General features: G+C 44.0%; 1 protein-coding gene across 1 annotated transcript in view; it reads left to right on the top strand.

Annotated features, from left to right (window-relative positions):
* MARCHF5 (membrane associated ring-CH-type finger 5) overlaps positions 1-27626 on the top strand; it is a 608414-nt gene that overhangs the window by 327793 nt on the left and 252995 nt on the right. The window contains exon 3 of the mRNA XM_044056699.1: positions 7897-8027. Within this exon, the coding sequence (XP_043912634.1) occupies positions 7897-8027 (131 nt within the window). The remainder of the gene's footprint in view (positions 1-7896; positions 8028-27626) is intronic.

Raw genomic sequence — 27626 nt, 5'->3', positions numbered from 1 at the left:
CAACTTCTCTCACACCTTCCTCCTCCGTATTTTGTCTTGGTGACAATATAGTTTGTTAACAATATCATTTCAATGCAAGTTGGATCTAAATGACCTGGCTGTGGGTCCTAAAGGTATTTTTTCTGCCCCTCTTTCCTCATGCAGGTTACCATTTTTTTTAAGTCAGCTGCTCTTTTAAGAGAGAATTTGCAGATTTTATCATTTACATTGCCTTTTTTGGACGGGAAAACTCGATGTTAGGTAGTATGTTCTATTCAGAGGGGTAATGGGTAAGGGGAGGAGCCTAAGCACTGGATATGAAGCTTGGTATTTGGATCCGAGACCCATCCATTAAGGAAAGGATAGAAACTGACAATGCCAATTAATTGTTATGGTGAGTACATAACTTTCATTGTCATAGACTGTGACACACGTATTGCATCCTTTACACTGACCAGAACAAAATGTCTATATCACTTATACTAATCTGATTCAACTTAAAATTAATGGGATGAAAGAACACACCAAATGCCCTGCAATTTGGTGTCCTCCTCAACTTCTGTACTTATTCATAGAGTTCCACAGGCATTAGCTCTACCTTCTGTTAAGATGATATATATACCATAAGAGGATCTGATCCATCAGATCTGTCTCAGCCATTTTTCAAGCTCTATGTCTTCAGCAAAGCTCGTGGGTCCCTTCTTTACCCATAATGCAACCCCTTAGCTTCCTCAGATCTCATTTGCCACACAGCGAAGAGGTTGGATAGCAAGCGCTGGGCTAAGTGTTTGATATTTTTTCTTGTTATACATTTCTAACATTCCAGTACTTAAAAAGCTTTTTTTCTCTTAAAATAATATTTTATATCTTTACCCTCTAGTGAGTGTCAGTCTCTTTCAATACTTTTTGTTAGCAGCTAGCATCCATTTCAGTTAGACATCTAACGAATGTCTGTTTAAATTAGAGATGTTCTACCCCCACCTCTCCAATCATTAAAAAAAAAAAAAATCTGTCCTTTTAAATTTTCTGTCCATTTAAGTTTGATGACTGTCTCTGAGTTTTTTTGAGTGCATGTGTGCTCTGTTCCTCTCCATCTACTCTTTCTTTCTGATATAGCTATACCTCCAAAGCAGGATGGGAAGCTCGTAGGCTTCAAGAAATGTGAGAAATGCAGGAAAAAGATGCCGCTAAACGATCTGCACATTGTGTGTTTATTGCATGGGGCCTCTTCACTTACAACAGTCATGTTCTATCTACCAACCACAGATTTAACCACAGGGCATTGATGGAGCATAAAAATAAGTTTATTCTAAAAGGTCTGCTTAAGCCCTTTTTTCTGAGGCTGTATCACTGGAATCTTTAAAATCTGACAAATTGGACAAACCACAAAAGTGAGCTTCTTTGGAGCTGAAGCAGAAAGCTCCCAAGCTGTTGGCTTCAAAGGAAATACCGGAGCAGATGACTCGAGTTGGATCCAAGGCTTCTTTGGAGCAACAAGAACGGTCTGTCCCAAAGTCGACCTTGCCCTCGAAGTTTAGATATAGGAGCTGATCACCTTCCCTGGAACCAGTCTACACTCTGCTCCCGTCACCTGTTCTAGCCAGATTGAGGTCACCTACCCTCTCTTCCCAGTCCACCAGGAGTCTGTCCTGTGAAGATGTGGATAGGGTAGTGGAAAGACTATTAAAGACACTGGCCTTAGCCAAATTATTAGTGGATCCGAGCTTAAAGGAAATGGATCAGACACAGTCCACCCCCCCCCCCCCGTGCCTGCTCCTCCTCCTCCTCTGACCCGTCCCTCTGTTTCGGAGCAAGAAGATTCCGATATCCAGCTTGTGTCTGTACATCAGATCAAGGACCCATAGGTTCCTCAGATCCAGTATTTGCTCCAAGTGTTTCCTCACAGACTGAGCAGGAGACCTCTGAGAGCTGACACACCCCGGTTGGGTCCACAGAGCTGGTTTGGATCTCACCAGCCTATGGGGGCCTCGGCACAGGTGAGTTTGGCTCCTACCTCAGCTTTGGAGCTTCCATCTTTTGTTCCACAGGTTTCTTCTGCTCCGAAAACTCATTTGTTGGAGCCGGGTAGTTCTTCGGAGTGGGGGAGGACTGCCTTGGAAGTTATGAGGAGGGTTCTGACTACCTCTGTCTGAGGCAGTCTCCTTCAGATCTTCCTGCCAGTTCTGTCCAGGTGTTCTTGTCTCCTCACCTACCCTCTCCACAGATCTGCAGAGACCCTAGGCCTCAGGATGTCCAGTAGGGGACCCCCCCCTTCTAAAACCTCTCCAGAATATCCCACTGAAGAGGTCCCTCAAAAGAGGACATGCTAGAGGAAGCATCTTGACTCCTCAGAGGAGTCCATCACATCTGATACCGACCTCGATGAAGCAGAAGGATCCCCACTGTCGCCTCCTGAAAATGTCTCCTTTTGAGACACCCTGGAAATCTTAAAGCAGAGAGGTGACTGACAGTCCACTTCCCCTCTGATCGAGGAGTCGGTTTACCTGAAGGCCATTGGGTCTCGCCCTTCAACCTCTTGGGTGACCCCTCCTTCCGACGCGCTTATTGAGTTAATCTCTCTGAAGGCTCGGGAGACCCCAGACACCATAGACCCTACTCCTAGGAGGCCAAATAAATATATTACAGCCCCTAAGGGTAAGAACCTTTTGACAAAAGGTGTAGCAGTTGATGCCATAGTCGTGGCGGTGGCCACTAAAAAGGAGCTTTCCGAGACCAGCTCCTATATCGGTCCCCCAAATTAGAATTCCAGGACCATGGATTGGTATGGGAAGCACATCTTTTCATCAACAACCTTTGGTTACATTCACTAAATTATCTTACCCACTTCACTAGATTGTAGAGGGACCTGCTAAAGGAACTGTTAGACTCCCTCCAAGGAGCTGTAGCTGATGCAGCAGATAGAAAGAGTAGGGCAGTGGGTTCAGGCATCTCTTTCAGAGGCAGGTCTGGATGCATATTTGCGATTTTGCAGAGCCCTTCAAGTCTTCTTTCATTAACTCCCCTTTTGATGGCTCTTCTCTTTTTGGACCCAAAGTAAAAGAAATGCTCACCAGGTGTGAGTAAGAAGGTAAGACCTTCTCTGCCATTGGAGTACACTTTTCCATACTTACTAGTCCCTTTCCCAAAGGTCAAAGAGGTAGTGGGAAAATGTGGTTCAAAAAATCTCAGTGGTCTTTTCAAGACACACAGGATGAAAGTTTCTCTAAAGGCAGAGGGGGGAACAATAATGGAAGATGCCTCCCTTGCGGCAGGGGAGGCCTGCAAAATCAGGGCTCCAGAGAATCATTCTTTGTTAGACACTTCCAGTGCTCCTGAAGGAGTGCCCGATGGCGCACCTCTGAAAGCAGTCAGGGGTTGATTGTCTCTGCACCATGAAATTTGGCAAAAGATAAATGACAAATGGGCGCAGGACATAATATACAGAGGATATATCATTCCCTTCTTCTCTGCTCCCGTAAACAAGTCAGTTCCAGATATTCCACCCAATCCAAAGAAACAAACAGCATTAGAAATCCAAAAGTTGCTAAGAAAAAGAGCCATCCAAGTAGGGGTCCCCACAGTCTAGAGAGGATCTGGAACTTGCTCAAGATTCTCTTTAGTTCCAAAGAAAAAAGGGGACTGGAGACCCAGCAATCTAAACAAGTCTGTAATAGTGACACTGCAGTTGATACTTCTGTTCCTGGAAAAAGACAATTTGATGTGCTTTGTAGACCTTCAGGCTGCGTACTACCACATTGTAATGGAAAGGTGATCTAGAAGGTTCTTGCTCTTCCGGCTAGGAGCCAGTCACTTTCAGTTTTGAGCTCTGCCCTTTGGTCTCACTACAGCCTCCAGAGTGTTCACCAAGTGTATGGCAGTAGTGGTGGCTCACCTGAGATGCAGAGAATTCCAAGTGTTTCCATATCTGGATGACTGGCTCTTAACCACCCCAACCAGGCATCTTCTGCTACAAGCCAGGGACTATATCCATCAACTATGTTCCTCCCTAGGTATTGCTGTAAACTACGAAAAATCTGCTGTAGAGCCATGTCAAAGCTTAATTTTCATAGGAGCAGAGATGAACACGACTATAGTAGTAGCATGACTCCCACAAGACAGAGTAAACGATCTCCGCCATTATGTAAGACTATTAAACGAGCTCTGAAAATGTAGTTCTTCAGGTACTGGGAAAAATGGCAGTGTCAGTCGTACTCATTCCCCTAGCTTGTCTTCATATGAGAACACTTCAGTGGTTGCTTTCTGCACAATGGTCAGTCTTGGAACTTCCAATGTCACATAAAATTATGATAACTAACGCTTGCAAAAAGGACTTCCTATGGTGGATTTACTATACAATAGTATCTCAAGGCCATCAATTCATGTCCCCTCAACCCCAGGCCATGTGACCATGGACACTTCCCAGATGGGGATGGGGGCATTATCTAGGGAAGACTGCCCAGTGCATCTGGCAGAAACACGAGGCTCACATACACATAAACATCCTAGCGATGAGGGCGGTGCTTTTAGTGTTGCAAGCATTTCAAGACACTATCCGTCTAGGAACTATAGCAGTCTATTCAGACAAACATGTCTGTAGTCTGGTACACAAACAAACAGGTAGGAACCAGATCTTACCCTCTTTGTCGAGAAGCTCTGAGGGTCTGGCAATGGGCAATGGCAACCAACTGCTTTCTGATAGCAAGGCACATCCCAGGGAAATCTAGCATGATTGCAGACAACTTGAGCAGGGTCTTACTATGGCTACACAAGTGGTCCCTCAGTCAAAAAGTTATGGAAGAGATCTTCCGGAAATGGAGTCAGCCTTGCTGCGATTTCTTTGCATTGCCCACCAATGCTAAATGCAGCAAGTATTTTGCCTTGATCCCTCCCTTGGGGGAGTCACCAAGTAATGCACTTGTTCATACTGGCCTCCAGGACTTCTTTATGCCTTTCCTCCTATTTCCCTAATTCTCAAGTTTTTGCAGAAAGCAAGTTTCTTGGAGATAACAGTAATCCAGATTGCCCCCTATTGGCCTCATGAGATCTGGTTCCCCTTTCTTCATCCTCATCTTCGGGATGAACCATGGATTCTGGACTCTGCTTTGGACCTTCTGACTCACGTCAGAGATGGTTCACCCCAATCTGGACAATCTCAAACTAACAGTTTGGCTTCTCCAGTTCCCATGATTGCTAGATATCCTCTCCTTTCCTCTTCAGTCAAACATATTTTGCTGTCTTCCCATAAAACGTCTACACGGAAACTGTACAGGAGTAAATGGAAAAGATTTGCTACATGAGCCAACAATAATCAGTTAGACCCCTTTGTTGCATCCATACAGTCTATTTTAGAGTTTTTGGCATAACTTTTCAGTGAAGGAACTGCTGCAGCCACTGTTCAAGTCCATTTGGCAGGAATTTCCAATTTTCATATAGGAGAAAATGGTTGTGGGATCATGTCACACAGACTTTGTAAAGCCTTTTTGGAAGGAACTACTGTGATAAGACCACCATATAAAAATCCAACACCCTCCTGGGATCTTAATTTCATTTTGTCTAACATCATCTATTCCCCCTTTGAACCATCAATGACATGCGAGTTGAAATACCTCTCCTGGAAAACACTCTTTTTAGTGGCTATTACTTCAGCCAGAATAGTTTCTGAATTGCAAGCCTTGTCCAACAAGCTCCCATACCTAATTTGTCATAAGGACAGTTTCCTTAAGCACAAACCCCTCTTTTCTACCAAAGTTTGTGTTGGAAAGTAACCTCAACCAATCTAGAGAGTTGCCAGTTTTCTTCCCTAACTTCCAAAATAAAGGAGAATATTCACTGCATCTCCTAGATGTTCACAGACAGTTACTTTTCTACTTGCATAGGACCCCTGAGTTTAGAAAATCAGATCAGCTCTTCAACTCTTATTCTGATATTAAAAAATGTCAACCAGTCACAAAGGTTACTTTATCAAAATGGCTTACACTATGTATATCTTACATTTATAATTCCAAGAATAGACCCCTTCCAAGTACTGTTAAAGCTCATTCCACAAGGTCTGTAGCCACGTCTGCTGCCATTCAAGCTAGATTACCATTGGTTAACATTTTTGCTAAAGCAGTTTGGACAAAACCTCATACTTTTATTACTCATTACAAAATGGATTTGGTCTCTAGGAGTAGAGCCTCTTTCAGTTCTATGGTTCTGTGGAATGAGTCATCCAAGAGATGCTTGGGACGTGGTCCCATCAGTGAGAATAAAGACGAGGTTGACAACATCACATAAAAAAGATATTTACTTACCATAATGTTTCATGTGCTATCCATTTCATCCTTTATTCTCACAACCCTCCCTCCATACCCACCTGCCTATACTCCTGGAAGACTGAGTAGCACAAATTCGATACTACAGAGCCATATAGCCTCAAAGCTCATTGTTTTCTTAATTTTTGATATATATGTATACACACACACACACACACACATGTATATACATACATATATATATATATATATATATATATATATATATATATATATATATATATATACATATATATACACACACACACATATATATATATATATATATATATATATATATATATATATATATATATATATATATATATTATATATATATTATGTGTGTGTGTGTACATATATATTTATTTCTCTGTAAGACTGCTGGGGGCAAACAAGATCTAAGGAAGCTAGGCGGTTGCATTATGGGTAAAGAAGGGGCCCACAAGCTTTGCTAAAGAGCTCGAGCTTGGAAATTGGGCGAGACAGATCCGATGGATTGGGTCTAACCCATCAATGAGAATGAAGGATGAGCTGGACTCGCATGGAACGTTATGGTAAGTACATAACTTCTTTGTTAAGCAGCCATGTAACACTGCAGGTAAGTGCCTGCAGTATTTGAAGAAGCTGGAGCACTGAGTAACCACACTGTCACAGAGCATCCCACATAGACAAGTTAAGAATAACTCACTGAAAAAAATTAGATTAATGTGTTTATTTAATTGAAGTGAGTGAAAGCCCTTATCATAGAATAGTTTATTTGTGGTGCCGTTACCTTCTGGCAGGAGAATTTTTGAATGGTTTCATTGCATGCTAATCCATCTTTCTTGTGTTGGTTTGCCTTTTTTTTTCTTGTTTTCTCATTCGCTGTATAGATGTTCACATCCTGCTCAGGTATTGTGTGGGTAAGATGAAGTCCTTTGAAATGATTTCCAGTTATTTGCATTCTTAAAATGTCGCAAGGACAAAAAAAGGTTAGTCAAAATTGTCTCTATGAGTGATTTTCTGATTGCACTTTCTTCTTTTAAAAATACTGCAAGACTTTACAAACCATTTCATAGTACATTCCTCCAGAAATGTTTTCACTTCCACTGTTCTTCAAGAATGCTTCTCTAGATGATAGTTTTGAAGCAAATATAATTACGTCTATAAGCATTATAACTAGCTTATGGTCTCCTGGTCTAAGCCATCCTTTAAAGATGCAGGGATCAAAGGTTTGCTCTTTTAGGGTAGTAACATCTCCATCTCCTTGTTTTGTGCCTTCTTTCCCCATTTTACTCCATACTTGGTCCAGAAAAGAGAGGGAGGAGGAAGCAGGGCATTTATGAAAGGGGGGGGGGGTGTAGTGCTAGCAGCTCAGGAAAGTTATGTGAGCTCAAGTGGTCATCTGCCTGTGGCTTAAGTTTTATCAGTTACTTGTTTTTGAGAAGAACATTTAGTAACTGAAGTACCTTCAGTCCACAGTAAATCTGTTGTAAAAACAAAGCAATAAACCATTTAATATGTTGGTCATATTATGTTGTAGAAGTTAACAATACTGGAATATGAATAATCTTACAAGAGTTATGCCTATTTTATCATTATGTTTATTTCATTCTGCAATTTTATGTCTTTTTTTTTTTAGGTCCTGTTGTTTATGTTTTGGACTTGGCCGATCGTCTTATCTCAAAGGCATGTCCATTTGCTGCAGCAGGTATTATGGTGGGTTCTATCTACTGGACAGCTGTCACTTATGGAGCTGTGACTGTTATGCAGGTGATTTTTTGAGATTATTCGAAGTGTGTTTTGCTTTGTGTTTTAAATGTGATTTTCCATTGCCTTGTTGATAAATATATTTGTAACTAATGAAAAAATGGAGCAGCTGTCCAAGCCAAGAAACATAGTACAGAAGGCATAGGGTGGGGAGCTGCAAACTTGTGCTGAAGTTTAAATAAAAGAATTGGGTAAATACAGTCTTTCTGTTATAAGGTGTTCCATCCTGTTGACTCACTAAAAGAAACTGATTTTAAGTGTGATATCTGTTTCTGTATTCTCATAGTTCATACTTGTACTTTTAGTAAGCTATATTTAAGCTTTATAAAATCAGCAACAGAAACCACGTTGTGAAAATGATTTGTCTTAACGGTGGCAAAAGAATTGTATTTGCTGGTTTATGTAATATAAAGAAAATATGTACTCACCTCTTCTGGAAAATGCAGTAATTGTGTGATGAAATTCAGAAATGTTTCTATATAAGGAAAGAATCAGTTGCTGCCTGTAATTTGGTGCTGTAAAATGGGCTAGGCAAGAAAGTCTAAAATAAGGTTATGAAAGAGCCAGGTGCCAAGAGGTAATAGCAAGATGTAAAATCCTGTGTTTATTTCTAATTAGTCTTTCTATTGTTTCTTCTGTGTACGAGAAAAAAATAGTTAAACTGAGTTAATTTCCACTGGTTCCTGTAGTAAAGAAATAATAAGCTAATATATTTGAGCTGTATAGTGTACCAGTCAGTCCTGTCAATGTCTGTGTAAACTGCTGATGTTAAGTTGTCAATCTCGCCTTCTTTCTTGCTGGATGGGTTCGGAGCCGAACCTCGCCTCCGACTCGGCCTAATACTAAAGCTCGAGAGCTATTTTTACCGGCTCGAGGCTATGCTATGTCCCATAATGCAAGGCGTCATATACCCAGATCTCGTTTGCCGCTTCAGCTACGAGGTTGCGTTTTCACCGGCTCCAGGTCATCTTTAAAATTTTTTATAATTATAGTTAGTTTTTGATTGATATTTTTTCCCTAGATTTTTTCTAGTAGTGTTAGTAGTCTCCCGACTAGTCTTCCCTCCCTTTATTAATAGTTTTCCTACTCTTTTCCACCCTTAAGGTAGTTAGGCCTTTACCCCCCCCCCTTTTTATAGTAGTTTTGTACAGTAGGTTTATACAGGTTCCTTTAGTAGGTGTATGTGTGGAATTTTGTTTTATTGTAGTAACTTTAAGAGTGTCTGTCAAGTGTTGTGTGTGTGTTTGTACTTGTTTAGACTTTGTTGTCCCGTTCCTGTAGTATCATGTCTAAGGATACCAAGATATCGGGATTCAAGAAGTGTGACTCGTGCTGTCAGAAGATGTCTCTGACAGATGGTCACACTTCTTGTGTGTATTGTTTGGGCCCTCTGCACCTGCAGGACTCTTGTTCCATCTGTCATGCTTTTAGCCCAAGAGTCCTGCAGGAGCGCAGAAATAAGCTCATCTTAAGGGGCTTATTGAAGCCCGAAGATTCTCCTACCAAGCCTCTGTCAGGAAAACCTTCTAAGCCCGCCAAACCGTCGGCTCCATGTCCGGAGCCAGTGCCGAGCGGACCTTCTGCCTCATCGGTTCCAGACGGAACTGATACATCAAGGCCTCAGTCGGCTCTGACCTTGGCGTCGGAGCTGTCTCCAAGCCGAAAGCGCTCCCGATCTCCTTCATTGGAGTTGGTCAGGTCGGCTCTGAAGTCCCCTTTGCTGTTGGAGCAGAGCCATTGGTCTCACTCCTCTGGATCTTCCAGGCTTTCGGATCACAACCTCGAGAGGGTAGTCAGTAGGCTTTTGAAGTCGCAGGCGCTCGCCCAGTTATTGCATAGCCCGTCTCAACAGACAGTGGCTTCCCCAGCGCCTGCTCCAGTTCCTCCTCCGACTATTCCTTCGAGCTCGGAGCCGTAGGCCGTCGGGGTTGGTACCGTGGGGGCGTCGGAACCGATTCCACCCTTATCGGTTCCTTCGTCGGCTCCGATCCCTTCATTGGCTCCGTCCTTGGAGGGATCTGGGCACCGGGACTCCCTCGTCAGTTCTGAAGGGGCGAGTGACATCGGACTCTTGTCCGACCCCGTTCTCCCTCTCGGAGCGTCGACGCAGGTAAGCTCGGCCCCGACATCGGCCTCGGAGCTGTCCCTCTCGGTGCCGGGAGGAGCTCTCATCTCTTCGGAGCTGGGTCCCTCCTCTCTGCCTGATAGAGGTGCCTTTGAGGTCATGAGCGTGCTGACTCCTATACCGGCACCACGGTCGGCCCCTCCTTCCACAGTGCCTGCTTCGGCCTCTGCCTACCCTCCCGAACCCAAGCGTGGAGAACCAACGCTCCAGGTTGCCCCATTGGGTGTATCCTCCTCTTCTGAGGCCTCCCCTGATCCTGCGGGGGAGCCCCCTCAGAAGAGGACATGCAAGAGGAAGCATGTGGACTCCCCGGAGTCAGTGACATCTGACACCGACCTGGATGATTCGGAAGGGTCCCCAAGGTCCCCCTCTGAGGATGTCGCATTTTCTGACATCCTAGAGATCCTTAAACAGAGGGGGGGGGCTGGTCTGCCCTCAACCCTTCTGAGAACGAGTCGGTGTACCTGGACACGTTCGGTTCTCGCCCTTCCACCTCCTGGGTGTCCCCGCCTTTCGACCCACTCATGGAGGTGGCGGCTCGGAAGGCATGGACGGCTCCGGATACTATGGAACCAACTCCCCGGAGGCCCACAAAATTTATTACAGCCCCTAAGGGCGTCCCCGTTGATGCCATGGCGGTGGCGGTGGCCACTAAGAAGGAGTTGGCTGATCCGTCAGTTCCTGTTCATCCTCCTAATAAGGAATCTAGGACTGTGGATAGGTACGGCAAGCGGATGTTTTCTTCAGCGACTTTTGCCATGCGTTCGCTGAATTATTTGTGCCATTTCACCCGTCTTCAGAGAGACCTTCTCAAAGAACTAGGTGATACCTTACAGGACCCATCAGCTGCGGGGTCTCAGGAAAAGATCAACTCCAGCTAGGGACCCTGAACTCTATTGTAAACTCCTCCATGTGGCTCATTTCCTATGCTGCCGATGGAGCGAGTAATGGCTGCAGGCACGGGCGTGTCTTTAAGGAGACACGCCTGGATGTGGCTTTGCAACTTTGCCGACCCCTTCAAGGCGTCCTTCACTAACACCCCCTTTGACGGTTCTGCCTTGTTTGGACCTCAAGTGAAGGATACATTGACCAGGTGTGAGCAGGAAGGCAAGACTCTCTCTGCCATAGGAGTCCGTTTTTCTACCCCTTCTAGACCATACCCTAAGGGTCAGAAAGGTGGAAAAATGTGGTTCCGCAAACCTCAGGGAGTACTGCCTGACGCACGTGGTGAGCTTCCCTCCAGAGGCAGAGGAGGGAACAATAATAGACGCTGCCCGAGGGGCAGGGGGGGGTCTGCAAAATCATGGTAGCAGAGAATCTTTCTCTGACAAACCCTTCCAGCACCCCTGAGGAGCTGCCCGACTGTCCACCTTCGGATGCAGTCGGGGAAAGACTATCACTGTACCCAGAAGCCTGGCATTCCCTCACGCAAGACAAATGGGTACGGTCGATCATATCCGAGGGCTACAGAATTCCCTTTATTCACACCCCACAACAGCCAAAAGGGCCCCTTGCAGACGTTCCACCCGGTCTGAGGGATCTAGCAGCACTAGAAATTTCAAAGCTGCTAAGAAAAAGGGCCATCCAGCAAGTCCCAACAGACCAACAAGGATCCGGTATCTACTCCAAGTTCTTTTTGGTACCAAAAAAGACAGGGGACTGGAGACCTATTTTGGATCTCAGCAGGCTGAACAAGTCGGTTCAAAGAACGAGGTTCCTGATGGTCACCCTACAGTCCATTCTACCTTCCTGGGTCAGGACAATTGGATGTGCTCTATAGACCTTCAGGATGCGTACTACCATATCAAGATGAACAGGCGCTCCAGAAGGTTTCTCCGCTTCCGGCTGGGAGCCAGTCACTACCAATTCAGAGCCCTGCCCTTTGGCCTCACCACAGCCCCCAGGGTGTTTACCAAATGCATGGCAGTGGTTGCGGCTCACCTGAGACGACAAGGATTCCAGGTGTTTCCATATTTAGACGACTGGCTCCTTACTGTCACCACCAGGCATCGACTACTCCAATCCAGAGATTACATTGTACAAACGTGCAACGCGCTAGGTATCTCTATAAATTTCGAAAAGTCTGCATTGTCGCCTTGTCAGTCTATTACCTTCATAGGCGCCGTTTTAAACACAGTGGAGCTGTCAGCAAAACTACCCACGCAAAGAGTTTCAGACATTCGCAACCATGTTCAGATCCTATTACAGGAGACCAGAGTCCAAGCCAGATTTGTACTAAAAACACTTGGTCTCATGGCAGCAGCAATCACTTTACTCCCCCTAGCGCGTTTTCATATGCGGATCCTGCAGTGGATGCTATTTTCCTAGTGGTCCTTTCAGCAGCTCCCCATGTCACACAGCATTCTAATCACTCAGTCATGCAAAAGACACCTTTCTTGGTGGACGGTCTCCCCTCAAGTACTCCAGGGCAGACCTGTGGTCCTTCCTCCTCCTGTTGCCACTGTGACAATGGATGCCTCCCTGATCGGGTGGGGGGGGGGCATTTTCGGGGCAGAACAGTCCAGGGCACATGGTAACCCTTCAAATACCACTTGCACATAAATGTCTTGGAAATGAGAGTGGTACTTTTAGCGTTGCAGGCCCTTCAGGACTCTACCCACCGGGACTATTGCAATTCAAACAGACAATATGTCTGTAGTGTGGTACATCAACAAGCAGGGCGGAACCAGATCCTACCCCCTATGTCGAGAAGCACTCAGACTTTGGCAATGGGCGATCTCTTCTCTGGTTTCTGGTAGCAACGCATAATCCCGGGAAGTCCAATGTCATAGCGGACAGAGTGAGCAGAGCCATTCTCATGCCTCACGAGTGGTCTCTCAACCAGACAGTAGCGGAAAGAATTTTCAGAAGGTGGGGTCAGGCTTGCTGCGACCTTTTTGCAACACCTCTAAACAGCAAGTGCCCAGACTTCTTCACCCTCTTCCCTCTCCCAGGTCTACCCACCAGAGACGCTCTAGTTCACGATTAGCCCCAGGGTCTTCTCTATGCATTCCCCCCCTTTCCCTTGATTACTCAATTAATCCAGAAAGCAACTGCCTTGAGAGCCAGGATGATCCTCATTGCCCCTTACTGGCCTCGACAAATTTGGTTTCCGTTCCTGCAACGCCATCTACTGGAGCAGCCCTGGCATCTGGACCCAGTGCCAGATCTTCTGACCCATCAATCGGGCGGGCTGCATCAGTCCCTTCGATCTCTCAACCTCACAACTTGGTTACTCCACTTCCAACCCTAACCAGGCTTCCCCTTATCTCTCAACCAGTTCACGATATCATCCTCGCTTCTCACAAGTCTACTACCAGAAAGACTTATGCTAGCAAATGGAAGCGTTTCTCTGTCTGGGCAGGGGAAAAACATGTGGACCCCTTTACGGCTCCTGTCCAGACAGTTCTAGAGTTTCTAGCAGAACTCTTTCGATTTTGCTCCTCCTCAGCTACCATCAGAGTTCAACTGGCAGCTATTGCAGATTTCCACGTTGGCTTGTCAGAGACCAGCATCATGTCCCACAAACTTTGCAAAGTCTTTTTAAAAGGAACCCTTTTACTTAGGCCCCCGGTTAAGGACCCTCCCCCACCGTGGGACTTAAATTTGGTACTGTCTTCCTTAATTCTTCCTCCCTTTGAGCCAGCGGCTTCTTGTTCATTGAAGTTGCTCTCTTGGAAAACACTCTTCTTAGTAGCCATCACCTCAGCAAGAAGGGTCTCGGAACTTCAAGCCCTTTGCGTTCGCCCACCTTATCTTGTTTTTCACAAAGAGTGTCACGTAGGACTAATCTGTCCTTTTTACACAGAATAATCTCAGAGAAAAATCTGAATCAGACCATAGATCTTCCAGTCTTCTTCCCAAATTACACCAGTAGAGCCGAACAAAAGTTACATTGTTTGGACGTTCACCGTCAATTACGCTTCTACCTGGATAGAACCAAGCAGATGAGAAAATCAAACCAGCTCTTCCTGTCTTCTGCGGAAGGGAAGCAAGGCCAACCAGTCTCTAAGGTAACTTTGTCCAGGTGATCGTCCTGTCTTATCATGTTGGTCTATCAGTTGAGGAACAGGGAACTTCCTACTAAGCCTAGAGCCCATTCAACCAGAGCTTTAGCTTCTTCAATAGCCTTTCAGGCAAGATTGCCGATGGATTCCATTTGCGCAGCGGCCACTTGGGCCTCTCCTCATACCTTCATTTCTCATTACAAGCTTGATATGGCCTCCAGAAGTTGGGCTGATTTTGGTTCCACGGTACTCGAGAGTTTGTTCCATTGAGCCACCCAGGATTTAGGTGCTAGGGATGCTGTCCCATCCAGCAAGAATGAAGGCAAGATTGACAACTTAACATTGAGAAGTTATGTTCTTACCATAACGTTCCATGTTAGTTGTCTTCTTCTCGCCTTCTTTCTTGCGTCCCACCCTCCATCCCCCTAGCCTGGGAGATCTAGAGTACCTTGTGTGAATTATTGCCACCTCAGTTATTTCCCCAGCTAGCTCCCTTGCTCCCTCTTTCTTGCTAGCTCTTCTAGAGGGTTTTTATATATATATATATATATATATCTCCTTCTCTTTTTTATATCTATGATTAGGTGGATTATTCTCTGTTGTGGTGGGACATATATGTCCATAGTGTTAGCTATCAAACGAGATCTGGGTATATGACACCTAGCATTATGGGACATAGCATAGCCTCGAGCCGGTAAAAATAGCTCTCGAGTTTTAGTATTAGGTCGAGTCGGAGCCAAGGTTCGGCTCTGAACCCATCCAGCAAGAAAGAAGTCGAGAAGAAAACAACTAACATGGAACGTTATGGTAAGAACATAACTTCTCATTTTGCATTCTGCTTGTATAAGCTTCTAGTGACCCGTTTCAGTTAGGTTTCACTATTCTTAAAGGGAAAACTCTGTAATACTTGCTAAATGACTGGATTGTACTTTAAGTATTTTATGTGTGCAATTGATTATTTTGGAGTTCTGTGCAAATTTATATACCTTTTTATATTTAAGATGACAGTATTTATAACTTCTTATTTTGTAAGTTCTGTATTTTTTCACTTTTAAGAAATTGTGTTTGGTATTTATGTAGTATTTATATGTATTATTATTGTTACCTGAGAAAGGGTATTATTTAGCACTGTAGGTTGCCAAGCTGCAGGTATCTGCCTCTAAATAACTATCCCACGTTTCACAGTAACAGTGGTGTATCTTTATAGTTTGCACTGGCCATTGATCAACACTGGCATGGTACTTGGTTGGTCCCTGTCCCAGTCTAGGGTAGTGACAGATCTCTCTTGCCAGGACGACAGCTGTGGGGAAAATTTTACTAGCCTTCTCTGGGAAGTTTTTCTTTTAGTGTGTGTGTGTGTCTGTGTGTGTGTGTCTGTCTGTGTATGCGCACATGTGTGTGTGTCTATAGTAATTTGTTTTGGAGGCAGTTACTATGGGTAAGGTACTATGAAAACACTAAACCTGTATGCCTCCCCCCAGAACTACCAATTGGACAAATTCTGCACAAGGACTCCCCACAAACAAGCTTGGAAAGTGGATGCTCTGTTCTTCAGCTGGAAAAATGTATCAGTTTATGCCTTTCCTCTTCTGCCTCTCCTCTCCAAAGTACTGCTAAAGATCAAACAGGACAAACCAAGGATGATACTGATTGCACCAGACTGGCCACGTCAACACTGGTACCCCCTTTGCGCAGTGTGTCACTGCTAGCCCCATGGCACCTGCCTCAGACCCCTTACCCTGCTGTCACAGCAGGAAAGCTAGATTCCGCACCCCCAGCTTCAAACTCTGAACCTGGCAACCTGGCTAATTACCTTATCTCTCTGTTACCAACCGTCAGTAAACAAGTGTTGGATGTCATTTTAGAGACAAGGAGGTCTAGTACTAGAAGATTTTATGCTGAAAAATGGAAAAGATTCTGTGCCTGGAACCAAACTCAAGGGATAGCCACAGCAGCGTCCAATTTACCAATACTTAACTGAGATGCTTCACAAGGGCCTTTCCTTTTCCTCCATCGAAATTCACAGCTCAGCTATTTCAGCTCATTACAGCACAGAACCACCCATCTTTTCCCACCTACTGCTCAAGCAGTTCCTCAGGGGGCCAAAAACTTAAGACCACCCAGGAAAGCCCCATCTCCAGCCTGGGACCTTAACTTTGTATTGGAAAAACTCACTCTTCCTCCTTTTGAGCCAGCTGCAAGTGCAGAGTTAAAATTCCTTTCTTGGAAAACAGCTTTCCTTTCAGCAATTACTTCAGCAAGAAGGGTATCTGAATTACAGGCCATTATGGCAGTGGAACCTTTCATCATCTTTCATGTGGACAAGGGTGTCCCTCAGGACCAATCCCTCCTTCATGCCCAAGGTGGTATCCAGTGTGGCTCTTAAGCAATCCATTCATTTACCAACCTTCTTTTCTAATCCACAGAACAAAGGAGAACGGATCCTGCACTCCTTAGATGTGCATAGACAACTTAGATTTTACTTGGACAGGACTAAACCTCAAAGGAAATCTGAACAACTGCTGGTGGCATTTGCTGCAGGGGCAGAGGGGAAGGCTATTTCAAAGCAAGCCATTTCTAAATGGATAGGCCATTGCATTCATTTCTGCTATAAGCACCATGGAAAACCTATCCCACAGGGGATTAGACCCCATTCAACCAGGGCTGCATCTACCTCTACAGCCTTTCTCAGAGGTGTCCCTACCAGAGACATCCTAGAAGCTGCTACCTGGAATTCTGTACATACTTTCACCAAGCATTACCATTTGCCAATTTTCTCTAAATCCAGAGCTGGCTTTGCCACTGCAGCCTTGCAGGGCCTTATAGCTGATCCTAATGCTATCTAAATTCCTCCTCCCATCCTTAGCTTTAGGAATCGACCCAAATGTGATGACTGCAACATACTGGTACATTATTCTAGCCCTAATACCCTAGCCCAAAGGTTCCTGGAATTCATAAATTCAAATGCACTGGAACAACTAGTCAGCTCCCCCACTAGGGGAGATAATATACTAGACCTGATCATCACAAACATGGGGTCAAAATGCTCCACACCGTAAGTATACCCCTCACTAGTGAGATCTGACCACAAACTAATCACCCTAGATATACATATTCCACCTCCACCCCCAGCACAAAAGACCACAGTGAAAAACTTCTCAAAAGCAGACTTCACTCTTCTTAAGACTGAGATGGTATCCTTTAAGCCCACTGTGCCAGTGGATACCACATCCCACAATGCCGAATCCTTCACAAATGCTTTCTATGGACATCTCCAAGAATGCATGGATCATGCAATCCCAAACAAATCCAAGTCCCTCTCCACCAAATGTAAGCGTCCTGTCTGGTGGACCTCAGCCATAAACAAATTGTATAACAAAAGAAGGAAGCTACTGCACGTCAGAGCGAAATCCCATGAAGGGAAGACATCTCTGATCAACATTAGCAGAAAACTACGTTCTCTCATAAAAACATCCAAGGCAAACTTTGAGAGAAAAATCGCTAAGGACACTAAAGATAACCACAAAGCCTTCTTCAGCTATGTTAGAAACCTGGGCGGAAACCCTCAGATATGCTCAGAGTTGGTTCACAACAACAAATAATACACTGAACCCACAGATATTGCTAACATTCTGGCTGACAGATTCAGTGCAAATTTCTCCCCTCCTTCACCCCCAAAAGAAGAAATACTTATCCCAGCTGAATGTAATCTCCCTGTCATCTCAGATGTCCAAGTGAGAACTGCCCTAAACAAAGCAAAAAAACACAGCATCAATGGGACCTGACGGTATCCCGGGGTATGTGTTACGTGAACTCCAAGAGGAGCTAAACCCACACATAAAAATGCTATTTAACCTTAGCCTTACTTCGGGATATGTACCTGAACACTGGCGTACAGCAACAGTGGTCCCACTCCACAAGGGGGTGCCTCTACAGACCCTGGAAACTACTGCCCCATAAGCTTAACTAGCCTGGTCTGCAAAGCTATGGAAAGAATCATTATGGAACTCATAAACAGAGACATAGGGGACCTACAGACACTTGACCCCACCCAGTTCGGCTTTGTAAAGGGCAGATCCTGCCTTTTAAACCTGGTTGACTTTTTTGAAACAGTCACTAGAGCCATTGATGAGGGCAAAGCAGTCCATACAGCATACCTGGACTTGGCTAAGGCCTTCGACACAATACCCCACTCAGGCATCATAGATAAGCTAAACAGCTTAAAAGTAAACCCTTATGTCACTAGATGGGTTGCAAACTGGCTAAAGGACAGAACCCATAAAATTAAAATCGCTGGAGCAATGTCAGACTCAAAGCCAGTCACAAGTGGTGTCCCACAGGGATCTGTCCTGGGACCCCTCTTGTTCGGCATTTATTTCTCAGATGTTAAAGCAAACATGGGAGGGCTGTGGCTGACAAAGTTCGCAGATGACTGCAAACTAGGCACCATAGTCGATACACCAGCAGACACACACATCCTACAAAGAGGCCTCACTGAAACGGACAACTGGTGCCGTAGTCACGGCCTTAAACTAAATGCCAAAAAATGTATAGTCATCCCTTTTGGAAAAAACAAAGTACCCACAAATTATCACATAGACAGCAACCCACCGAGTACGGAAAAAGTAATCCGAGACCTAGGGACCCAAGTAGACAGCGACCTCTCATTTGACACCCACGTTGCCAAAGTGGTTAGAAAAACATTCTACCTTGTACACCTCATCATGAAGGGATTCACATCCAGATCCAAAGATGTCATTGTACCCCTATATTCCTCCCTCATCAGACCCATGATCGAGTGCAATGCCCCATTTGGTATGTACCTCACCCGGCATTTGCAACAGCTGGAGAGGCCACAAAAGTACCTCACCAAAATGATCAAGGGTCTCCAACATATGTCTTATTCTGCCAGACTAAAGAAACTTCAGCTCTATTCAGTAGCATACCGCCTGCTCAGAGGTGATCTCTGCCTGACGTACAAGGCCATGTCCAATCAGGATCTGATGGACATGCTCCACCTCAAAAAATCCAAATCCATCAGGACCACGAGAGCTAAAGACTTAAACCTCGGCACAAGTATGAATAGGACATGCTGGAGGGATAGATTCATAACCCAGAGGCTTCCCATGCTTTGGAACAGGATCCCAGTTCAGATTAGGCAGAGCCCTCACTGACTCTCTTCAAGAGAAATCTTGATGAGTGGATGGGAGATCGTAAGTTTACCCCAGGGGTCACATCTGTGTCACTGCTAGACAGGGGCACAGTAAACTAATTCTATTATATAAGGGGACCTTCATTGTGTCACTACTAGACAGAGGCACAGTATTCTAGATTTATTCTGTACATTTTTGTACCATTTCATGGGGTGGCAAAAGCCACATCACTATGGCTAGGCTTACAAATGCCCCAGGGCATTTACTATGAAACTATGACACTAAACAGTGAAACACGAAGAACATAGTACATAGTATTCACTGTTGCAGTCCTGGTTACCCTCCCTCCAGCCCCCTAACTTATTTTGGTTATACCTCTACTCTCCTTTACAGTGCTTAAAAGCTTTTTGGTGTATTTGCTTTTTTGTTGGCGGTATAACCTTGTATGTATATATTTATTTAATTGCTTCCCATTGGGGGGCACCTGACATCTGGGGCAAGAAAAACTGATGTAATGGCATTGGCTACATGCTTTATACCCCTGACTACCTGACATCACGGAAGACGAGACAGCAACCTACGCAGGACCCAAGACTTTGATAATCAGGCCGACTGAGGGCTACTGCAAGCAGATAACCCAAATGTGATGACTGCAACAGTGGATACACTTGGAACATCTACATTTTTGGTAAGTGTACACAACTGTACTTTCTGTAAGGTCCCTGAGGGGGCCAAATTTCTGATCAAATGCCCAGTTCCAGACCCTGGCACTGTCTCAGTCTCTGCTAAGCCTTCCAGAAATGCTTCCCTCCACATCTGTCCTCCCCACAGACAAGGACAGCAAGACCATGGAGCTTATTGGTAAAAAATATATGTATACTTCTGCTACTTTGGCCTTCAGGGTAGTGAATTACCAGACACACATGTCAAAGTGTGCTGTAGCCCTTTTGGCCCAGGCCACCAATCTCTTATCAGACCTACCTGATTCTCCTTGTAAGGCACAAATTTCTAGCCTCCTTTCCATGTCTTCACAGGTCACTAGACATTCAATTAGATGCAGTTATGATGCTGCAGAAGCTTCTGTCAGATCTGCTACATCTGCTTCAGTCCTGAGAAGATTGTCTTGGCTAAGATTATAGCCTTTGCCCGGTGACATTAAGGCCAGACTTCTGGATGCACCCCTGGATAACTTTCTCCTCTTTGGCACAAAAGTGGCTGAGTTATTCAAAACTCTTCAACGAAAGGGGAATGAGCTACAGGATTTAAAGCACTTGTTTGCATCTCCTATACCCAAATTTCATAGGAACTACCCCTCCAAAACCCAGTTCATCAGAAAACACTCTGCTCCACCCCCACCTTAAAGGGGCAGAAAGAGCACCAGAAAGCAACAGACTCATTCCAGACCTGCTCAGACCCCTGCCCAGAAACCTCAGTTTCAGAACAGGGCAGGTAGTCTGTAACAACCTGCCTCTGCTGCCCAATTCCCCCAGTGTCATTCCCCTGTCCCTAAGGCTCAAACAGGTGGGTTTTGTCCATTATAGAAAAGGGTTATTTTATGACCTGGATCACCCCACCCTCCTTGAGGAGCATCCCACAGCCACCCGAAGAACAGCTCCCTCTTTTCCAGCGAGTCATAGACAGTCTGCTTGTTCATTGGGACAATACAACCCGTCTGTCTGGCAGAAAAGGGAAGGGGATTTTACTCGAGACTCTTCTTAGTCCCAAGGAAGGCTGGACCCAGATCTCTCCCACCTCAGTCATTTCCTACAAGTACCCGCCTTTCATATGCTTACCCTCCAGACCCTCTTTCCCCTGGTAATGCCTCAGGGATTCCTAGCCACTTAGGGCATAAAGAATACCTACCTACACATCCCCATAAGGGCCAACTAGAGGGGATATTTACGTTTTTCTGTGGGTTCTTCACACTTTCAGTTCTCTGCTTTGCCCTTTGGACTCTCTACAGCACCAAGAGTATTCACCAAGTGCTTGTCTCCAGTGATTGCCTAATGCAGGACCCAAGGGATTCAAATCTTCCCCATACCCGGACGACCTCCTGATTCAGGCAGAATGTTCCAGGTCCCTACTATGCCAATTACAAATAGTTATATCAGCCCAGTCCAAAGTAATTATTTCATGCAGAACATGCTAAAGAGGAAATACAATAGCTATCAAATAGGATGGGATTTTGCTTCTTCTGGTAATAAACCTCATAGAGAGAGTGTGCCAGTGAAACCTTTTCCAGTGTTCTAAAGAAAAATATTTAAGAGACAGAAAAAGTACAGGAGTTAACTAGAAGAACTAGGAGTACGTTGGAAATGAGCCAATGGCTGGAATTTGGGAGATGGAGATCAACAGAAAGAAAACTAGCAACTCAGAAATTTAAATGTGGGACTACGAAGCATTGACCACACTTGTGAAATGTGGTACAACAAGAAAACATGGAAATATTGGCTCTATTTAACTTTAATCCAAAGCATATGCCATACTTCATGTCATTAAAGTTTGAAAGAATGTTAAGGAGAGGGGAAGAGGAAGGAAAGAAATAACTGTAAGTAAAACAATTTTTGTTCTTAAGTGTTTTTTTTAATAAAACATGACATATACTGCATGTTATATAGTAAAGCATTTCGGTTATTTTGTGTGCAATAGGGATAGAAATTAAACAGGTGCCTTTTTTCCCTTCTTTTTTCCCTTCATGGACAGTTTTAATAAATGTAGGCACTGCAGTGTAAAAAAAGAAGAACGCCTGGACAAAACACCATGATACAAGTAAAATTGGTAACCTTTTTTCTTACTTTTACATGGGGGAATGACTGTATTAAGGCCCTGGGTGTGAACAACAAGTTTTAAGTTGGAAGCAAGTAAATAAAAGACCACTGAATGTAACGGAAAGTTTTAATTTAGCAAGTAAATGTTCACAGTACAACTTAAGATGCTTATAGGTGAAGGCAACTGTGCATCAAGCTCCCATGTTTCTATGGAAACAAGCTGAAAAGGGCAGTAAAAACAGAATACTTTTTTCTTTCAATGACTAAAAGATAATATTTTCTAAAAGCATTCAAGTTGTTTTTAAATTTGGAAGAGGAATGAAGATGAGACAAAAGCAGAGAGCACTTTGTGGAAGTAAAAGCACAGGTTGTACCATGCGACCTAGCATGGATAACCTTCATTATTTATAGGTCAGTTAAAGCTTATGAGTGTAACTGTCAGTCTGGGACAGTTGTTCCTTTTAGGGTGGTTAAACTTCATTATCTGAAAAATTTACATAGTTTTCTGTGTATTAAGTTGATAGGTTATGGGGGTGTTCTTTTGTTTGAGGGTTATCGAAACAAAAAGTCATGTACGATGTGACTTTGGATCAAATGGATATAACAAGAAACAAGTGTATAAAAATCAACTTGTCAAACATTACTGTATGCATGTAACATAAAAGATGAAACTAGATATTTAAAAAAAAGTTATACATAATAGGTGGGGGTGGTAACTATTTATTATAATGGCAGCACTTTCCATATTATCTTTTAATGGGAGTGGTGTCACAGAGATATACAAAAAAAGAAAGAGTAGTGAACTATATTAAGAAATGCAGAGTGCAAATAGTTATGCTACAGGAGACACATCTGGAAAGAACTGAACATGTGAATTTGATACAAAAAAGGATTTCTTGATGGTTATTCAGCAGAATATCTGGAACAAAGGAAAAGGGCAGCCCTTACAATGATTGCTAGAGAAGCTCCAATAGTGATCAAAGAGGGGAAACAAGATAATAATGGTAGATTTGTAGTAGTAAGGGGCTACTGGCAAGGGAGAAGGATTAGTCTGGAATGTATTTATATTCCACCTAAAACTGCTACAGTCGATCTTAAGAAAATTCTGGGAGAAATCGGCTTTCAGCAGAGTGTGGTATATTATAGGTGGGGACCAGAATTTAATTTGCAGCAATGAGGTTGTATCGGGGGGCCTAGAAGGAAAAATATAGCAAAAGAGGGTAGATTTTTGAAGAAATGTATGAAAATATTTGGCATGGAAGATGTGAATTCAGTACTAGGAGTTTGGAGTTGTTGTTGTTGTTGTGTCTTTCGGCTTTTCCCGGTTAGGGGTCGCCACAGCAGAACTCCGGTCCGCTAATGATAGGTAGTTGATTTTTACGTGCCGAGTTACCAACCCTGACGCACAACCTTCAACAAAGGTACGCCCATTCACGCATGTCTCCATGCAGAAGACGCTCTAGCTGAGAATCGAACCGAACAGCGTCTTACTGTGAGGTGACAGCGCTACCGCAGTACCACCACCACGGGTAGGAGTTCGGAGTGAATTATATATTATTCCCAAAGGTACAAAAACTGGGCTGTGCTAGATAGAAATTATATTTCACAGTAACGTGCATTTAATGGAAAGTTTTGATGCACATCCAATAACTATTTCAGATCATGTGCCAATGATAACTAAAATAAAATGCAGGGTAATGAAATAAAAATGAGGCATTTGCACTTCCCCACCTTACTGTTAAACAGAGAGCAACTGAAGGAATGGGCGGTGAACATTATTCAGAAGTTATAAGGGAAGATAGAAATTTCTTCAGAAAATATAGCTAGGGGGTGGGGGTAAAATGAAAGTGGAGTTTAAAAATAGGGTGTAAATAAAAGAGAGATATGGTCATGAACTAACAAGAATAATTTAAAGGGATGACATGTTAAAGTATTACAGAATCAGGGAAATAAGAATAAGTTCCATCTCATAGAGAAAGAAGAGGTGCAACTGGAGAGTGCTAAAGAGAAAATAAGGGAGTATCTGTATAATGTCCATGAATTTAGAAAGATTGCTATTGCAACTGTTTTTTGATAACTCCAGAACACAAAAGCTTTTAGCACAATGGCTCAGGCAACAGGAAGTAGAAAGGGTTGTTGCCAAGCTTAGGAAGTCAATAACAAGGAAAATAAACGGAGATCCTGTAGAGTTATTACAGATATTTAGTAAATTTAATGTAAATCTGTATAAAGCATAGAAATGTGAAAATTTAAGGGTAAAGTACAAATGGAAATGTTTATGGAAGAATTAAATATGCGAAGGTTGGAGGTAGAAGAGGCTTAATTACTAACAGTTAGCATAGGAGGAGATGAGAGAAAATGGTGATGTGTAACTAGTCTACAGGAATGTCTCCATTTGCAGATTGTATTCTGTGGAAGTTTGGAAGTAAGAGGGAAGAAAGTGAAAAAGATCTGGAAGATTTTATTTAATAGCATTTTAAAATGAGGGGAAGCACAAACATCTTGGAAGAAAGCTGTGGCGGATGTATTATCTAAAGATGGTAAAGATCCATCTGACACAGCTTCATATAGACATTTCAGTATTAAATCGTGATTATAACGTGTTTGTTTAAACCAGCTAAAAGAATGGCAAAGGTGTTGCCAAAATTCATGGATATGGATCAGTGTGTTTTTTTGGAATGGAGACAAACATTTGACGCTGTCAATAGAACAGTGATTTTCCAGAGAGAAGCAGAAGAAAACTTTTAGTAGAGTAAGTTAAGATTTTATGAGTAGGTCAGTGGAAGCATTTGCATTCCCTAATAAGCAATAAGGCTCATTAGGAGGGCAAATGAAGGATTGGAGGCAAAAATCAAAGTGGGAGGCTTCCTCTCTGATGAGTTGTGTCTGAGCAGAGGAACCAGACAAGGGTGTCCTCTTCCCCCTTCATTTGCTTTATATTTAGATCTGTTGACAAAGAAAATAAGGGAATCAAGAAAAGCTGAATTTATTTGCAGATAATACTATGTTGTACCTGATAAATCCACCATCTTAGTGTTGTAGAATACTTTGAGTCCATTTCAAATCTTTAGGGGTTATAAAATTAATGACGATAAAACAAAGGCTATAGCCAGAAATTATGTACTGCACATGAATTAGTTCAGCAATATCCATATTTGTTGGGATATAATAAGATGCACTATTTTGGACTATGGTTTGAAAAGGCTTCTGTTGTGGCAGTTAAGGATATGCGGAAAGAGATTAATCAAAAGGTAATACACAGAATGAAAAACTGGAAACTCTTGTTTATGGATATGGACAGTGTGATACAGGCAGTAAAAATGTGTAGTCCCTATAGTTTTATATACAACTCAGGCATATTTTTATCAACCAGAGGAGAAGGTGTGGACAGTAATTAATAAAGAGTTTAAGGAATTTATCTGGCAGGGGAAGAGGGAAGAGTTAATTGGGTGAAATAACCTATCTAATTTGGTTATAGATTGGCCTTACACGTCCCATGGTCAATAATTATACATCTGGAGTTGTTAATCTTCTTCCTATTCATCACTGATGGGTTCGGTTCCGAGCCTTCGGAACCGAGTCGGCCTTATACCAAGCTTGCGTGCACCAAAAGCTGTCAAGCTAAGCTGCTACCCACAATGCCCTTTGCTCAGTTACCTCAGATCTCGTTTGCCTCGCAGCCATATAGCAGCGTTTCACCGAGTTCTCCAGCTAAATGATTTTTCTGATATATTTACAAGTCTTTGTAAAAGTTTTTTTCCTCTTTATAATCTGTTCTTAATATCTATACTGTTTCAGCTCTACCCACAGGTATCTCTTTCATACCATTGTTGGTATTTTCTAACTTTCTACCTTTGTGGTATCTTGTTACCATTGTTGGTATTTCCTCTCTTTCTTCTTCATTTCCTCCACTTTCCTCACTCTTTCCCTTTTGCGTGAGAGTGTGTTCTGGGATGTCTGAAAAGAAGGGAACTACAGGGTTTAAACACTGCTCTTCATGCAGTGGTAAACTACCGAATAGTGACCTCCATGATGAGTGTGTGGACTGTTTGGGGGTTCCGCATTTGTAGGCAAAACCCCGTGTGATATTTGTGCTAGCTTCAGTCAGCAGACACTGAAAGAATGTCGTAACAAACTGATTTTGAAGGGCCTACTTGCTTCGCCTTTTTCAGAGGCTATTTCTGCGACGGAGGTCTCATCCCCTCCTTCTATGGACAAGAAACATCCTCGCTCGGCCCCCTCTGCACCGGCCAGTGACAGAGGTAAAAGTCATAAACACAAGGCACATAAGTCCTCCTCAGAGCACTGTTCTGCCTTCTCGGTACCGACTACTACATCGGCTCCGAGCTCGGCTCCAGCGAAGCTTACCAAGGTCGCCTCGTCTGCACCTACCTCTGCACCGACGACTATGGTGCCATCTACTGCCTTGGTTCCGATCAGCTTATTGGTTTCTGTCTCAGCACCGACATCGCCCATTTCTGCTCAGATATCAGTTCTGACAACTGCCTCGCAACCGTTTTTGTCATCCACCCCTGTTGTAACCTCAGCTCCGAGCCCGTTCACGGCTCCAACCATACCGTTGTTGCCAGTTTCGAAATTGGAATCATCGGTGCCGTTCTGCGATACACCACAGACCCAATACTCATCTACTGTGGATCCGTTTGCCGGACAAGCCTGCAGCCCCTTTTTGGACTGGCCTGATTCCCTCTCAGTTGCATCGGTGAGATCCACCGGGAGCCTTTCCGAATTGGATGTGGTGTGCCCTTTTGACCAGCTGCTGACTGCCAGGGGAATTTCAAATCCGCCTAGACCCTATCCCACTCCAGGCTTTGGGTCTATTTCTCCAGCAACTCTTACTTACTTACTCTTCTCCCTTGGATCCCTCGGTTCCAAGGCTCATTTATCCAACTTTTACTAAGGACTCCCTTCCTCAGCGCCGACAGCAGCACTGTCTGATGCCCCGAGACCCCTTTGGGTGTCAGTTCCATCGGAACCCACCCTTCCTTAATCTCATGCTTGGGGGGGGTAGAACTTCTGGTCTCTGTTCTGACGGTTTTGTCGGTCCCAACTTCAGATCCGAGGGTGACTGCTGCTCCAAGTCTGCTTGAGGCTCTGTCTCCGGGGTTGGACCGTCTGGAGTGGGGTGTGACCCCGGTTCCGATTTCGTCTTCTTCGGTTCTGGGCTCCCACTCCTGTTCAGGCGGGCCCGCTTTCCGGGTGATGAAGAGGTTGCTTGCTTCTAGCAATCCTCCTCCATTGGTTATTCCCCCAGTTCCTTCTGAGCCGCAGCTGTCAAAGCCCCCCCCCCCCCCCCCCCAGGACTCTGAGAACACAAGACCCAGGAAATCCCTACCCAGGGTATTTCCCTTTCTAAGTCTTCTTTGGATGCTCCCACCGAAGAACTCCCTCAGAAAAAGGTGTGTAAGAGAAAACACGTAGACTCCCCAGAGGAGTCCCTCATGGAAGATACGGACTACAGTGATGAGGAAGAGTCCCCACAGTCACCCCCTGACGATGTCTCCTTCAGAGACATCATGGAAATCTTGAAA

Source organism: Protopterus annectens, chromosome 14.part0 (genome assembly GCF_019279795.1).
Source record: "Protopterus annectens isolate FY-2018-M chromosome 14.part0, PAN1.0, whole genome shotgun sequence".
In the NCBI taxonomy this organism is placed as follows: Eukaryota; Metazoa; Chordata; order Ceratodontiformes; family Protopteridae; genus Protopterus; species Protopterus annectens.
Note: the sequence above shows the minus strand (reverse complement) of the source record. Positions and strands in the feature narration are given on the sequence as shown.